Source organism: Euphorbia lathyris, chromosome 6 (genome assembly GCF_963576675.1).
Source record: "Euphorbia lathyris chromosome 6, ddEupLath1.1, whole genome shotgun sequence".
Taxonomy (NCBI): domain Eukaryota; kingdom Viridiplantae; phylum Streptophyta; class Magnoliopsida; order Malpighiales; family Euphorbiaceae; genus Euphorbia; species Euphorbia lathyris.
Window position 1 is genome coordinate 60,303,423 of NC_088915.1, and position 15,596 is coordinate 60,319,018.

Consider the following 15,596-nt stretch of genomic DNA (forward strand, 5'->3'; position numbering starts at 1 on the left):
CAATTAACCCCTCAAACTAGTATTAATGAATCGATATTCTCTACTAATGCATAAAGTAATGTTTCGACGCCAAAACATTCTATGGCTGCGCAGAATATAATAGTTTTAAAGTATAAAAATATATTTCAAGTATCAAAATGTAAACATGATAAAATTTGGGTATAAAAAATATGTTATATTTTCAGTGTTGATTTGATAATGAGTTAATTTGACCATTCATGCCAACTTTAAAGACAAATTTGACCCTTTATTCCTATTTTTAATTCATACGGTGTGTGGATAATCTGACATGTCGTGTGAACTCTTGAATTCAGCATGGTCATTTTTGTCATGTAGAATATTATTCCCACAAGTCAGGTGGGCTTTCAATGTGAGAAGACCACCTTATCTCCAACTACAAACTATTTACAAGAATACCACTACTTTATTAGAACTCTTGCCATCAATTTATTTACAAGCTTACCATCCATTTATCCTTATTTCATTTTAGTCCCTTTAAGTTTTCTTTAGGGAGTTAGTTTATTAAGTTTTTATGTAATTTTAATATTTAGATTTATAAGGATATAAATAGCCCATCTTAAGTTGTATATAATCTTTATTAATCAAATACAATTTAGGATTCATCCCTTTATCAAATGAGGATTTCTAATTTCTATAAGTTTTAACTTGTGAATTTGAGGGTTTCACAATTCCTTCAAATTTAGCTTGAATCTCTTTGTTAGTTTACAATTAAAACTATCATTACAAACCCGATCTACATCAATTTTTGGGAAGATACAAATTTACCCATAACGTATAAAATAATGCAAATTTACCCTTAATACTTCCAAGCAAAACCAAATTTACCCATGTCCAACGTAAAATTTGAACTACCTGATTTAACAGTTATTTGACTATCATATCAGAGATTCCAAACAAGTTTGTGGATAAAGAAAACAATCTTATGTATTTTGATAGGTTGTTTAAGACAATGTTAACAACAAAGAATACATTTTAGACATTTTGATTTGATAGTTTTTGTGTGTAATTAAGATATATGGCACACTTAATTGTTGACCTTTTAACACATTGTTTATAAATGTGTTAGTAATACAGTAAATATTTTATAAATATGTTATTATATTAATGCAAGAATGAAAAGTAATATTAACAATAATATTATTCTATTTAGTGTATTTTTAATAAAAAAATATAATTAAATGTATACTAATATATATATATGTGTTTGTTTCCATTTTACGCAATCGTTTTTGCATTTTAATTCTAAACATAAAGCAAAGTATTTGATAAAAATTCAAAACAATTGCTTTTAACAGAAAAATCAACTAATATCTAATACACAGAAAAATCAATTAATATCTAATACTTATCAGTAACAGCTAACAACATCAAACATCAAACAAGTGAACTAAGCAGACCCATAATCAATAATATATTAAAAATGAGTGTTATGAATCACAAACCTAAAAACTAAATGAATTATTAGAAAATATTTTTTTACTAAAATAGTATGTATTATAATTAAGTAATAATCATAGATTTCGTTTAAATTGGTCTCTCCTTTTGGAGTGTCTTTTGTCTTCTCTGGTGAGAAGTAAACCCTTAACCTAATCGGTCCTTTTCTGTTCGTTTCTTCTAATCTCTGTTCTTGATTTTCTCTCTCTGTGCTTGAAGTTATTGTTTACTTTCTTTGTACTATGAGCAATCACAACAAAGTGATTGAGACCTATGCCCAACTTAATCTGGCGGATGATGATGTCGAAGGTATCGAAATCGGCGAGGAGGCGATTCCGGTTCCTGAACAACAAAATTTCTGGTTCTTAGTCGGAGAATTCCTATCTGCCAAGACGATTCACTTTGAGTCCATGCGAAATACTCTTGCGGCGATCTGGAAGCCTGTCAAAGGAGTTGCAATTACGGAATCCGATATGGAAGGTCGGTATCTTTTTCAATTTTTTCATGAGCGGGATATTATGAGGGTTCTAAATGATAGTCCTTGGACCTTTAATCAAAATGTATTAATCATCAAACGCCTGGATGCTCTGGAACAAGCAACACAAGTGGAGTTAAAACACTTAATCACGTGGGTTCAAATTGCTGATCTTCCTATTGGATTTCAGACAGAGGAGATTTGTAAGATTCTTGGGAATAAATTGGGCATTTACTTAGAGGCGGATCCTAGTAATTTCACTGGTCTTCGTAGGAATTATCTGCGTATTAAGGTCGCTGTTGATATCACTAAGGCTTTAAAACTGGGTCAGAAATTGAAGAGGAGTGGAGGGAATTGGTTGTGGATCAATTATAGATATGAGAGGGTTCCGCAATTCTGTTTTTACTGTGGCATTATTGGTCATTCTGATAAGTTTTGCAATGATTTGTTTGATAGCCCGGATAATCCCAGTGAGCGTCAATATGGAAGTTTTCTTCGAGCTGTTATGAGGAAATCTGGTATTCAGGCTGGGAGGAGATGGATTCGCAATCCTGGAGATTCTATGAAGGATGTGGATGGTAGAGGGGATAATGGAAAGATTTTGGTTGATGTTGCGAAGGGAAATACGAGGTTGAATTCCAATGTTACTAGTGGCAATGACACTCTTTGTGATAATCAAATGGAATCAGGGAGCTCTAAGGGTTCGGAGAAGCAGCTTATCCAAGGGATTAGGGAGGAGGGGCTAATCCTTGATCCTAAGAGACCCCGACGTGATGCGGTATCGATGGAAGTTGATCCAACAAATGACTCCCAGTCAAAAAATGGAGCGGAGGTGGGACTTGGAGATCAGGCCCACTGGGGATTATGAGTGTGCTTAGTTGGAACTGCCGTGGTTTGGGCAACCCACAGACAGTTAATGTCCTTAGGGACTTGGTGCGTGTCCATCGTCCATTGTTAATTTTTTTAATGGAAACTAGTGTTCCAATGTTAGGGCATCCTTTTACATAGGAGGTTGGCAGGGGTTTAAGTAGATGGATTGAAGAGTGTTTGGACCGTGTACTGGTTAATATGCCTTGGAAGAGCCAATTTGTAAATTCAAAGGTACAAAATCTTAACACTATCTGTTCTGATCACTCGGCTCTTTTGTTAACCTTGCAAGTTTGGGTCCCGATTCAATTTGTAAAGCACTTCAGATTTGAGAATAGCTGGTTAAGGGAGCAGACATATGGTTCAGTTGTTCTACAAGCTTGGAATCAGAATGCTTCTCATGTGATTTTGTCTAAAATAAGAAGTTGTACTGAAGCTTTACAGGTATGGAGTAAAGGTATGGATGTAAACTTTAAGAAAGTGTTGAATGGGTTAAGAATTCAACTTGACAGGCTTCGTGGACGGCGCGATCAGTATAGTATTAGTCTCTTTGCCAGTACAGCTACGGAATATGCTAAAGTATTGAAACAACAAGAAGATTTTTTGGCATCAAAGAGCTAAGCTATTTTGGTTGAAAGACGGGGATGCTAACACAAAATACTTTCACTCTATTGCGTCTGCAAGGAAACGTAATAATTCATTTACGGAGCTGAAGAACAGTGATGGTGTGCTTTGCGGAAGGGGCAATGGGTTAGAGGGTATTTTGGGTGATTACTTCCAGGCTATTTTCACCAGTAATGAATCTGATGCATCTAGAGTGGTACCACATTTGATCAACCGTATCAGTCCCGAGATGAACGAGCAGCTTTCTATTCCGTTTAGTGCCGATGAGGTAAAAGCTGCATGTTTTTCTATGAATCCGGACAAAAGTCCTGGGCCCGATGGATTAAATTCTGCATTTTATCAGCACTTTTGGGCATTAATTGTTAATGGTGTGATAAAGGCTTGCTTGTCCATTCTTGCTCAGTCTCAACTTCCTCCCACGTTGAATGATACTCTTTTGATTCTCATACCAAAAAAGCCTTAGGTGGAGTTTGTCACTGATTTAAGACCTATTGCTTTATGCAATGTCTTGTTCAAAATAATCTCAAAAATGCTGGCTAATCGGTTTAAGCTTGCTTTGCCCATGGTAATCTCTGAATCTCAAAGTGTTTTTCTTTCGGGTAGGTTGATATCGGACAATATTATTGTGGCATATGAAGTTATTCATAAGTTGAAGAATAAGAGACAGGGTAAGAATGGTCTTGTAGCATTAAAGCTGGATATGAGTAAGGCGTACGACAGGGTTGAGTGGGGCTTTCTACGTCAAGTGTTGATTCAGATGGGTTTTAATCTGCAGTGGGTCAAATGGCTTATGATGTGTAATACTTCTGTTACGTACAAAATTGCTAACAGCGGCAATGAGATTGGTCCTATTATTCCCACACGAGGACTTAGACAAGGAGATCCCATTTCTCCTTTTTTATTCTTAGTGTGTGCCGAAGGACTTTCTTCTTTACTTCAGTCTAAGGAAAGAGCAGGGCTTTTACATGGGTGTCTAGTGGCTCGTTCTGCTCCGTCTATTTCCCATTTGTTGTTTGTCGATGACAGTTATGTATTTTTTAGGGCAAATGGGGACGAGGCTCGTGTGATTCGTGACTGCTTGGCTGATTATGAACTTGCTTCTGGTCAGTGTATCAACCTCCAGAAATCTTCAATTTTATTCAGCAAAAATACTTCTCCAACTGACAAATCTGTGGTTAAATCTATTTTGGGGGTTCAGGAGGATAATGAGATGGGATGTTATCTTGGTGCTCCGATTGCTGTTGATAGGAATAAAATGCAAACTTTCAATTACATAAAAGATAAAATTTGGAAACGCATTAGCAATTGGAAGGAGAATTTTTTATCTCGGGCTGAAAAGGAAGTCCTCATTAAGGCTGTTCTTTTGTCGATTCCCACCTACATTCTTAGTGTTTTCCTTATGCCTAGTCAATTTTGTGAGGATATTAACAAAATGCTCAATAAGTTTTGGTGGAAGTCCTCTAATTCTGTCGGTAACATCATCCATTGGCAAAGATGGGATTCTCTTTGTTATTCCAAGGCTTCTGGGGGGCTGGGCTTTCGTAGTCTTCATGAGTTTAACATTGCTCTTTTAGCGAAACAGGGGTGGAGAATACTTCAATTTCCGAATTCCCTCTTATCAAAGGTACTCAAAGCTCGATATTTCCAACATTCTGACTTCTTTCAAACTAAAATTGGGCATAACCTGTCTTATGTATGGAGAAGTATATTGGCGGGTCGAGAAATTCTTATAAAAGGTGTACGTCGGAAGATTGGTAATGGAGCTAACACGTCAATTTGGAATTTCCCTTGGTTACGTGTGAAGGAAAATCCTATTCCTTCCCCTGCGTCTCTTATGGTTCTCCCTACAGGCACTGTGAGGGACTTGATTAAGGAGGATGGGCATTGGAATAGACTATTGGTGGAGAGCTGTTTTCACCCTACTGATCAGGTTAGTATCTTTTCTATTCATCGTAGAAATTTGAGTTTGGATGATGGTTGGTATTGGCTTTTTGAAAAATCTGGAGTTTACTCTGTGAAGAGTGGTTATAGGGTTATTCGGGAGTAGTTGGAATCTTATTCCTCCGCTTCTGTGTCTGGTGTGTGGAGAACTATATGGAAGTTGAAATCTGCCCCAAAAGTTAAGAATTGTCTGTGGAGACTGTTTGCGCGCTGTTTGCCAACGTTGACAAATTTAGGTAGGCGTCATAGTGTATTACCTGATTTGTGTCTGATCAGTCAGAGGGTAGGAGAAGATGAAAACCATGTTTTCCTGGAATGTAATTTGGTAAGGCAGGTTTGGTCTTTCTATTTTGGAGATGACAGGATGAGGAATGTGGGTGATTTCTTACATTGGTTTGAATGTCAGCTATTATCGGGAAATGAGGAGGAATTGTCAAAATTAGCTGTTCTAATTTGGCGTATTTGGGCGCATAGGAATACTGTTGTTTGGGAGAAGAAAATTTCACAGGCGCAGACAATTGTTGAAACGACAAGAAATGCAGCGGAGGAATGGCGAAAGGCTCAAACTCTCCGGCAATCGTTTGTTTTTCCTGAAAGATGGGATGTGAATTGGCAATTTCCTACGGTCAGGCAGCTGGCGAGCAACGTCAATGCTAGTCTGTTTGCCGATGATGGCTTCTGTTCGGCTGGTTTTTTGATTTGTGATCATAGCGGGGTATTTGTTTATGCTGGTCAATCGGTTACTGAGGGGATTACTGATCCTGTGATGGCTGAAGCGATTGCAATTAAGGAGGCACTTACATGGATTAAAAATTCTGGTCTTAGTAATACTGTGGTTCGATCAGATTGTTTGTCAATTGTTCAAGTTATTCAGAGGCCGTCCTTGACTTTATCCTACCTTGCTGATATAGTTTCGGGTTGTGTCAATTTAATTAGAGATTTAGATAGTTGTTCAATCTCATTTGTTAAACGATCAGCGAACTATGCGGCTCATTGTATTAATTCAATAAAGATATTATTTCATTAAAAAAAAAAGTAATAATCATTTCATAAATTTTAATTTTAGTGATTAAGTTAAAAAAACATTAATGACTAATTAATGTTATTTCATTTAATCAATTATTAATTAGTAAATTAGAAATTCAATAGTGGTTTCCTAAAAAAAAAAATTCAATAGTGCCTATATAACAAATACCGCATGAAATAGATATAAAAGATATATTTAAATAAGAACACTATGATAAACCATTTAATTGTTTAAATTAAAATGTTAAGCACTTATTTAATTTAAGTGCGTTTGATAACAGTTATTTCTCCATCACTTAAATTAGTTAATTAAGTTAAAAACCACTTATTTTGATAAGTCAAAATATTTAACTTAACATTTTAAGTTTAACATTATTAACTAATATTTTTATATAAATTAAATCATTCAATATTTTCAACACTTATAATTTCAGCACTTAAAATCCAGTACTTATTTTTTCAGCACTTAATTTTCAGTTTTATTAAACAACACCTAAATTATTATAAAATCAATGATCTATTTCTAATTAAAAATAGACAAAATTATAATATAACTGTATTACTAATATTACATTTTTATAATAAATAAAATTAAATAAAACTTAATTAAACATATATGAAAATTAATTAGTGGTAGAAGGGTAAATTTATCATTTTATATTAAAATTTATGAATAATTAGTTTTGTCAAAAGTAAAGGACATCATAGTTTGTTTCTAAAAAGAGAAATATGGTTGACTTTAATAAAGTAAGTTCATCCAATAGTGATAAAAACAAAGTAAGCATAACCTAACCCTACTAATTATCGTATATATAAACTCATGAACTAATAAATTATCTAACCAAAAACCCCATTGTACTTTGAAAACCACTATTTACCTTTGGACTAGTGTCTATTTGAAAATGACATCAAATCTATTGATCCAACCACTTGCTTAAACAATAGGTCACTTTAGCAAATTCAAGGAGTAAAGGGGACATTCTAGAAGTATAAGGGAGCAATTGATTTCAGAACAAGTATATGGAGTTACGAATATATCAAGCCTTTTAATAAAATATGATAAATTTTTATCATACATCCAAAATTCCATAGCATGTAATGAAAATAATAACTCCTTAGATCTTAAATTTTTTTAATAATTTTTTTTTTTTTTTAAAATTTGTGCGAATGCACTTACATTAAATAACAAAGGAAAATCCCCACCCAACCCCATGTGATTCGAACCCATAACATCCCCGGTCATAGGTAAGCTCGCAACCACCTGACTAAGAACTTCACCACACTTCTTGGATCTTAATTACTATTAAGATTCTCTACCTTTTTTTTGCAGATGTATTTAATGAGAATTTAACCTGAATATTTTTTCTAGCATATTCAATCTGCATTGTCAAGTGAGCCATAACCACAGAGCATGCATCATAACACATGCAATAAGCAATAAAAAAAAGGGCCCAACTTCTGCAGGGGAATAGGGTTTGGTATGATGAAAAAGTAAGAAAATCATAGAAAGCATCCAACAACATTAGGAGCTTCTCACAGTGAATATCGGGATGGTTCATTGGTTGCCCAAAGCAAGATCACGCCAAGTATCCCCATCCACTGGTTGAGTCTCTTGATCTGAATAACAAGAGAGCAAATCAACAAAAATGGTTATGTATTATAATCAGTAACCAAATCAATTCAATCAAAGCAAGAAACAATTGATCTGAGTATCGACAAAATAACATTGTTTTCAAACTGATCATCGTATCATAATCCAGAAAACAAAACTAGGAAATGGACAGCTTATTTGTCATTGTTTTTAGTTATCAAACAGAGGATGATCTCCCTGATTATTAAAACAAACATTATAACCTGTATTTGCCAATTTGGCCCCAATGCATAGTTGTATCACATGCAAATGAGGTATTGACCTACCGTACCCAAGTGGATGAGGACAACAGCCATGAATATTGAAACTCAGAAACAACTTAACAAAGAACTTGTAAGTCTTGATAAATGCAAAAGCAAAACGTCAAACCAATTACATACTTGAATCCTCAGCATCATCTGTTTTCGCAACCACCACTGGTGGAAGTGGCACTTCTGCATCAACATAACAATATTTTGAAGCAAGTGATTAGAAAGAAACAGTGAGCATAGCATGAAATAAGAAGAAGACTGCAATATGAAGCATTTTCAGAATTTGCTTTAATTCAAGCAACTCTCCTGCATACGCGGAGGACCATGGTAAATGCAAACTTATGTATACATATGTGTGAGCATGGTCAATCATTGTCAATTATGTACTACTCAGAATCATGCAATACATTAACTATTATTTAGAAATAGGAAACCAGAATGATACCATCGTCAGGCAAAGTGTCTCTCATCCACTCCTCGTCTACAATATCAATAAGGATACCCAGACTTGAATCTGCCATATCTGTAGTGCATCAGTCACGTATGCATATAATCAGTTGTTGTGGCAAAGGTTAAGAAACAACAAAAACAATATTGGCATCCATATTTTGAAAAAAGATTATATGAGAAAAAAATCAGGAAGATTCCATTTTAAGGTATGAAAGAACCAACTGGCAAAGAACAAAAAGGGGACAGCCACCACAAACACATTAGTGTAAGTGTAGGTGGGAAATTTGTATATGCAATAGGCTTAATTCATTTAGATATGTGACTAAAGCTAGTATTAATTTCGGCAACGAAGCAATAAAGAAGCAGTGAAGATTGGGGGAGAGAACGCGAACTCAATCCATGACTACTAATGACTATAATGTTAGATTTCCTTGAATAATAATCAATCCAATTCATCGATAACTCATTCAAAGAAAATGCTTAAAATGGTGCTAAAACTTGAATGACCAGTAAGGAAACTATTGATAGAAGATGAAAGAGAAGGAAGAAGCAAAGGTAACCTTGATCACTACTGAATTGTGATCCACCAGGTTTAGCGAATTGTGACAAGTTTTAATAGGAGTCTTGGACTATGTTGCACGGAAACCGAAATGGGAAACGAAATTGAAATGGAAATGGAAATGGATAAACGTTATTTCTAAGATAAATTAGCTAGGAAACAGTAATGGGAACGGAAAATAGGAAACGCCGAAATGCTAATGAAGAAGAGTTCCGTGCAGTCTTGGACCATCAATGCAATTGCACTATCTACTCAAAAGGTTTTCAGGATTCACAATTAGACTCTCATAAAAGCAGAGTCTATACAATACAAGATTTCATGTGTACCCTGTTAGGTTGTTTAATAAATCCCTGATATGTAGGGATCCCTGATATATAGGGATATTTAGTTGTTTGAACTGTTCAAACTCGTGGAGTAGTGGACTCCTTTCTTTTCTCTTTGCTGTTGTAATGTAGGGCTATATAAAGCCACTTTTCTTATTTCAATGATATAGCTTTTCCATCTATCTCAGATCTCTTTTCTTTATTTTAACATTTGGTATCAGAGCTCTAGGACCAAACGGTCGAGGGTTCGAGTCCTGACAACCTCATTAATTTGTGGAATTAAAAACACATGGCGGGATGAGACTGTTGTGCACGCTGCAAGTCCAAAGGGTATCTGTGTATGGAGGTGTGTCAAAGATTAATATAAAATATATGATTGGACCTTAACTATTAGCTCGAGCTTTTAGTTCAATCGGTTCCATGATATGGTATCAGAGCCATTTGATTAAATCAGAAAGCAGCAGCTCTCTAAAGTGAGTGAGTGAGTGTATGAAGATGGCAACAGAAAGCTCATATGCTCAACCCGCTGTTCCCAAATTTGATGGTCACTATGAGCACTGGGAAATGCTCATGGAAAATTTTCTACGATCCAAAGAATATTGGATTGTAATTGAGAATGGGGTACCTGCAGCAGCAGTAGGAGCAGCAACAGAGGAGAATAAACACGTTGCGGAACAAAAACTGAAAGATTTGAAGGCAAAGAACTATCTATTCCAGGCATTAGATCGTTCGATTTTGGAGACAATCCTTATTAAGGATACATCCAAAAGCATATGGGATTCTATGAAACAGAAATTTCAAGGAGCAACAAGGGTGAAACGTGCACATCTACAGGCTTTACGAAAGGAGTATGAGATTCTCGAAATGAAGGCCGGTGAATCTGTCAATGACTATGTTGCTCGAACTCTCACAATAGTCAACAAGATGAAAGCAAATGGTGAGAACAAGACAGATGCTGATGTGGTCTCTAAAATATTGAGATCATTGACCCCCAAGTTCAACTATGTTGTGTGTTCCATTGAGGAATCTAGAGACACAAGCATCTTAACTGTTGATGAATTACAGAGCAGCCTATTGGTACATGAACAACGCATGAATATGCATTGTTTAGTTGAAGAAACGCAGGCACTGCAGATTTCTTCTGGAGAACAATTCAGCATAAGAGGTCGGGGACGAGGTGGTTACAGAGGAAGAGGAAGAGGGAGAGGCAGACAAAGTTTTGACAAATCCACTGTAGAATGCTACAAATGTCACAGGCTAGGACATTTTCAATGGGAATGTTCCAGCAAAGAAGCAAACTATGCAGAAACCCAGGAAGAAATGTTGCTGATGGCAGTTTTGGATGTGGAAGACATTAATAAAGAAGATATATGGTTTCTTGATTCAGGATGTAGCAATCACATGTGCGGAAAAAAAGAATATTTCATCGACTTTGATGAAAATTTTAAAGATATGGTGAAGCTAGGCAACAACACAAGCTTGGCTGTGATTGGGAAGGGCAATATAAGACTGCATGTAAATGGGTTGGTGCAGGTCATCACAGGAGTATTTTACGTGCCGGACTTGAGGAATAATTTGCTGAGTATAGAGCAGTTACAAGAGAAGGGGTTGGCTATTTTGTTTCAAAATGATAGATGCAAGGTGTATCATTCTGAGAAAGGGTTGATCATGGATACAAAGATGGCTGCGAATCGAATGTTCAAGCTTTATGCTGTAACTGCAACATCTTCCTGTTTCAGCACTCTCACAGAAGAAAAAACTCAGCTTTGGCATTGCAGATATGGGCACTTGAGTTATAAAGGTTTGAAGACACTTCAACAAAGGAATATGGTGAATGGCTTACCCGAACTCAGATCTTCATCAGAGATTTGCAAGGACTGTATGGTGGGCAAGCAACAAAGAGCGCCATTTCCAAAGAACAGCACTTGGAGAGCCCCACAAATTCTTCATTTAATCCACACTGATATTTGTGGACCAATTAAACCTGCTTCAAACAGTGGAAAAAGGTACTTGATTACTTTCATCGATGACTTCAGTCGAAAAACTTGGGTTTATTTCTTAATAGAAAAATCGGAAGCCTTCATTGTTTTTCAAAATTTTAAAGTTCATGTTGAGAAAGAATCAGATTCTTTTATTAAATGTTTGCGAACTGATCGAGGAGGAGAATTTACATCACATGAATTCACAAAATTTTGTAATGACAATGGCATTCAACGACAACTGACGGCTGCATATACACCACAACAAAACGGTGTCGCAGAACGCAAGAACATAACCATTATGAATATGGTACGCAGCATGCTCTCCGCAAAGAAAATTCCTAAAACCTTCTGGCCGGAAGCTGTCAATTGGACAATACATGTTCTGAATCGAAGTCCAACTCTTGCTGTTAAAAATCAAACTCCAGAAGAAGCATATAGTGGAGCCAAACCCTCAGTTGAGTATTTTCGTGTATTTGGTTGCATTTCTCATGTTCATGTGTCTGATAAAAAAAGAACTAAATTGGATGACAAGAGCATTGTTTGTGTTTTACTGGGAGTTAGTGATGAGTCAAAAGCTTATAGACTTTATGATCCCAATTCCAAAAAAATAATCATCAGTAGAGATGTTAGGTTTGAAGAAAACAAGATTTGGGATTGGGATCTAAAGTTTGATAGCTCTGTTGTATGTGACTTAGAATGGGGAGATAAAGAAAATGAAATAGATGGAACTGATGAATATGCAGAAGAAGATGAAGCTGAACTCAATACAGATGCTGAACTTGATACAGATGCAGAAACTCCTTCCCCGGATTACTCGAGTGGAGATTATTCTTCAAGTACAGATGAAGGGAGAAATAGAGCAAGAGCACCACCTACCTGGATGAGAGATTATGCGACTGGAGAAGGGTTGTCAGAAGAAGATAATGAAGCTTACATGGTGATATCCACAACTCAAGATCCTATTCATTTTGAAGAAGCTGTTAAAAGTGAGAAATGGAGGAAAGCCATGGATGCAGAAATTGAAGCTATACAAAAGAATAACACATGGGAATTAACAGAATTACCAAAGGGAGCAAAGAAGGTAGGAGTCAAATGGGTGTATAAGACCAAATTTAATGAGAATGGAGAGGTGGATAAATACAAGGCTAGGCTCGTGGTGAAGGGGTATTCGCAGCAGCATGGAGTAGATTATACGGAGGTATTCGCACCTGTTGCACGCATGGAGACTATTAGGCTGGTTGTGGCATTAGCAGCTCAAAGAGGATGACCCATCTATCAACTAGATGTGAAATCGGCCTTTTTGCATGGTGAATTAAATAAGAATGTTTATGTGGAGCAGCCAAGTGGTTATATTCAACATGGAAAAGAGAGGAAGGTGTATAAACTGAAAAAGGCACTCTATGGGCTTAAGCAAGCTCCACGTGCTTGGTATAGTCGCATAGAAGCATATTTCATGAAGGAAGGTCTTGAAAAATGCGAATATGAACATACTTTGTTCATAAAGAGACAAGGCAATAAAATGGTAATTGTTAGTTTATATGTTGATGATCTTATTGTCTCTGGTAATGATGAGTTGATGATATTTGAGTTCAAAAGTTCTATGAAGAATGAATTTGACATGACAGATCTTGGAAGGATGAGATACTTCCTTGGTCTTGAAATTTCTCAAAAAACTGATGGCATTTTTATTAGTCAACATAAATATGCATCAGAGGTGCTGAAACGTTTTGGAATGGACAAGAGTAATTCTGTTTGTAATCCAATAGTTCCTGGATTTAAGGTTACTAAGGATGAAGATGGAGTCAAGGTGGATAAAACGCATTATAAGCAAGTTGTTGGAAGTCTCATGTACCTTACTGCAACAAGACCAGACATGATGTTTGTGGTAAGTCTTGCCAGTAGATATATGGAAAGTCCTACTGAGTTGCATCTACAGGTGGTGAAACGAGTTCTGAGATACTTGAAGGGCACCACTGATTTCGGGATTTTTTATAAGAAGGGAGGAACAGATGAATTTATTGCTTTCACTGATAGCGATTATGCTGGAGATGTAGAAGATAGAAAGAGCACTTCAGGGTATGTGTTTTTATTGACCTCAGGAGCTGTTTCATGGTGTTCTAAAAAGCAACCAGTGGTCAGTTTGTCCACCACAGAGGCCGAATTTATTGCTGCAGCATCAGGGGCATGTCAAGCAGTATGGTTGAAAAGAGTGTTGGCAAAATTGGACCAGAATCAGGAGAAATCAATCACTATTTTCTGTGATAGCAGCTCAGCAATCAAGCTTTCAAAAAATCCTGTGATGCACGGTCGCAGCAAGCATATTGATGTTCGTTTTCATTTTCTTCGAGAACTGACAAAGGCAGGCAGCGTTGAACTTGTGCACTGTAATTCACAAGATCAATTGGCAGATGTGATGACAAAACCTCTCAAGTTGGATCAATTCTTAAAGCTGCGAAGACTGTTGGGTGTTTGTTCAGAGGTTGATATAAACTGAATGCTTAGAGCATTTCAGTTTAAGGGAGGAATTGTTAGGTTGTTTAATAAATCCCTTATATGTAGGGATCCCTGATATATAGGGATATTTAGTTGTTTGAACTGTTCAAACTCGTGGAGTAGTGGACTCCTTTCTTTTCTCTTTGCTGTTGTAATGTAGGGCTATATAAAGCCACTTTTCTTATTTCAATGATATAGCTTTTCCATCTATCTCAGATCTCTTTTCTTTATTTTTAACATACCCAGTGTGATCAACGCCAAAATTTTCAATTAATTCAATCCTTTTTAGGAATCTGAGACTATAGGCCTCTTCTTGTATCGAAGTGTAGTGTTTCATTTTTTTTATAGAAAATAGAAAGAACTAAGAATCCTCTTGGTAAATTCTGCTTTTTCCTTTTCATCCCATAAAAGAAGTTCAAATAACCTGTAAGTGATTTAAAAATGTTTCCACTGGCCTATCAATTCAAACTTCACAGAATTCTATAATATAATAATATATCAGCAACCCTATATATCAGCAATAATTCCGAAACCCACAATTTAAGCAATAAAAATTGCAGTTATATATGAGAAGCCCTACATATCAGCAATAAGTCCAAGATTCAAGTTCATATCCTGGCATTAACAGGTTTGCACACTGAGTGACAGGCAATGAAACTAGAATTACAGATTTAGAGTTCAGGTTTTGTGTGCTTACTTTAAATGAAAGACTCAGTCACAGTGGTGAGAAGAAACTAACGACGATTAGGCCTAGGGGACTGCGCTTTCTTTAGTTGTTAAAGCCCACGACGCGAACCCTTAACACAAGCAGCTGGCGGTGGTGATTACTAACCTGCCGTTGCCGATTGAGGCACTTGTGAGAGAGAGAGAGAGGAACAATCAAGCAGACTACTCGACTCGATCTCTATGGTGGTGGTGGTGTTTAAGTTTCAAGATTTGAGCTGGTTTTGGGAACCAAGTTGAGCGGCCCAATTGTGAAAATGGATACCTCAACTTGGACTTTCAATTTTAATTCATTACAATCATAAAATCATTGCTTGAAATTTCAATTATTTAATAAATAAATAAATAATTTTTACAGTTTAGTGTAATCTTCAACTATTAATTTTATAATTAATGATTAAAATGTATTAAACTTACAAATCTAATTTTTGAAAATCCAAATCCTAAATTGAAACTCAACTTGACAAAATTTGAGTTGGAAAATGCATTTTTATTGATTTTTTTTTTATTATGATCATGATCTATAAAACTTTACCACCACTAATCCAATCTATTGGAATCCTTTCACTAAAAAACTTCTCATAATTTAGTGGTTCATTTGTTTTTTTTTTTTAAATAATTACTCTGTGTGTTTCACCATTGGATGATTTCATCCAATAGTAAAAACATATAAAATAAAATTTACTTTGTCAAAACAAAGTAAGCATAGCTTCTATCTAACATTTTAACTAATAAATTTGGGCTTAATACATCTCTAACATTTTTTGAAACAAAGA

At 35.8% G+C, this 15,596-nt stretch overlaps 1 protein-coding gene across 3 annotated transcripts; it reads right to left on the bottom strand.

Moving 5' to 3' along the window:
- Positions 1-7,819: 7,819 nt before the first annotated feature.
- LOC136234139 (anaphase-promoting complex subunit 13) lies at positions 7,820-15,076 on the bottom strand. 3 transcript variants are annotated; one of them, XM_066023912.1, is made up of 5 exons: positions 14,795-15,062; positions 11,466-11,606; positions 8,736-8,813; positions 8,420-8,473; positions 7,820-8,005 (listed from the first exon to the last, which is right to left on the bottom strand). In XM_066023912.1, the coding sequence occupies exons 3-5, from the start codon at positions 8,809-8,811 to the stop codon at positions 7,944-7,946; spliced, it is 192 nt and encodes a 63-aa protein (XP_065879984.1). In that variant the 5' UTR covers positions 8,812-8,813; positions 11,466-11,606; positions 14,795-15,062; the 3' UTR covers positions 7,820-7,943. The 3 variants fall into 3 exon arrangements, with proteins under 3 accessions (XP_065879984.1, XP_065879985.1, XP_065879983.1); XM_066023913.1 differs by lacking the exon at positions 11,466-11,606 and having other exon boundaries at positions 14,930-15,076; XM_066023911.1 differs by lacking the exon at positions 11,466-11,606 and having other exon boundaries at positions 14,795-15,058.
- Positions 15,077-15,596: the final 520 nt, after the last annotated feature.

Bases quoted from the DNA above. Each gene is read 5' to 3' on its own strand.
- LOC136234139 (XM_066023913.1), bottom strand. From the start codon at position 8,811: ATGGCAGATTCAAGTCTGGGTATCCTTATTGATATTGTAGACGAGGAG. The intron at 8,474-8,735 runs GTATCATTCTGG...ATGTTGATGCAG, and splicing joins AGACACTTTGCCTGACGATG to AAGTGCCACTTCCACCAGTG. The intron at 8,006-8,419 runs GTATGTAATTGG...CTTGTTATTCAG, and splicing joins AGATGATGCTGAGGATTCAA to ATCAAGAGACTCAACCAGTG.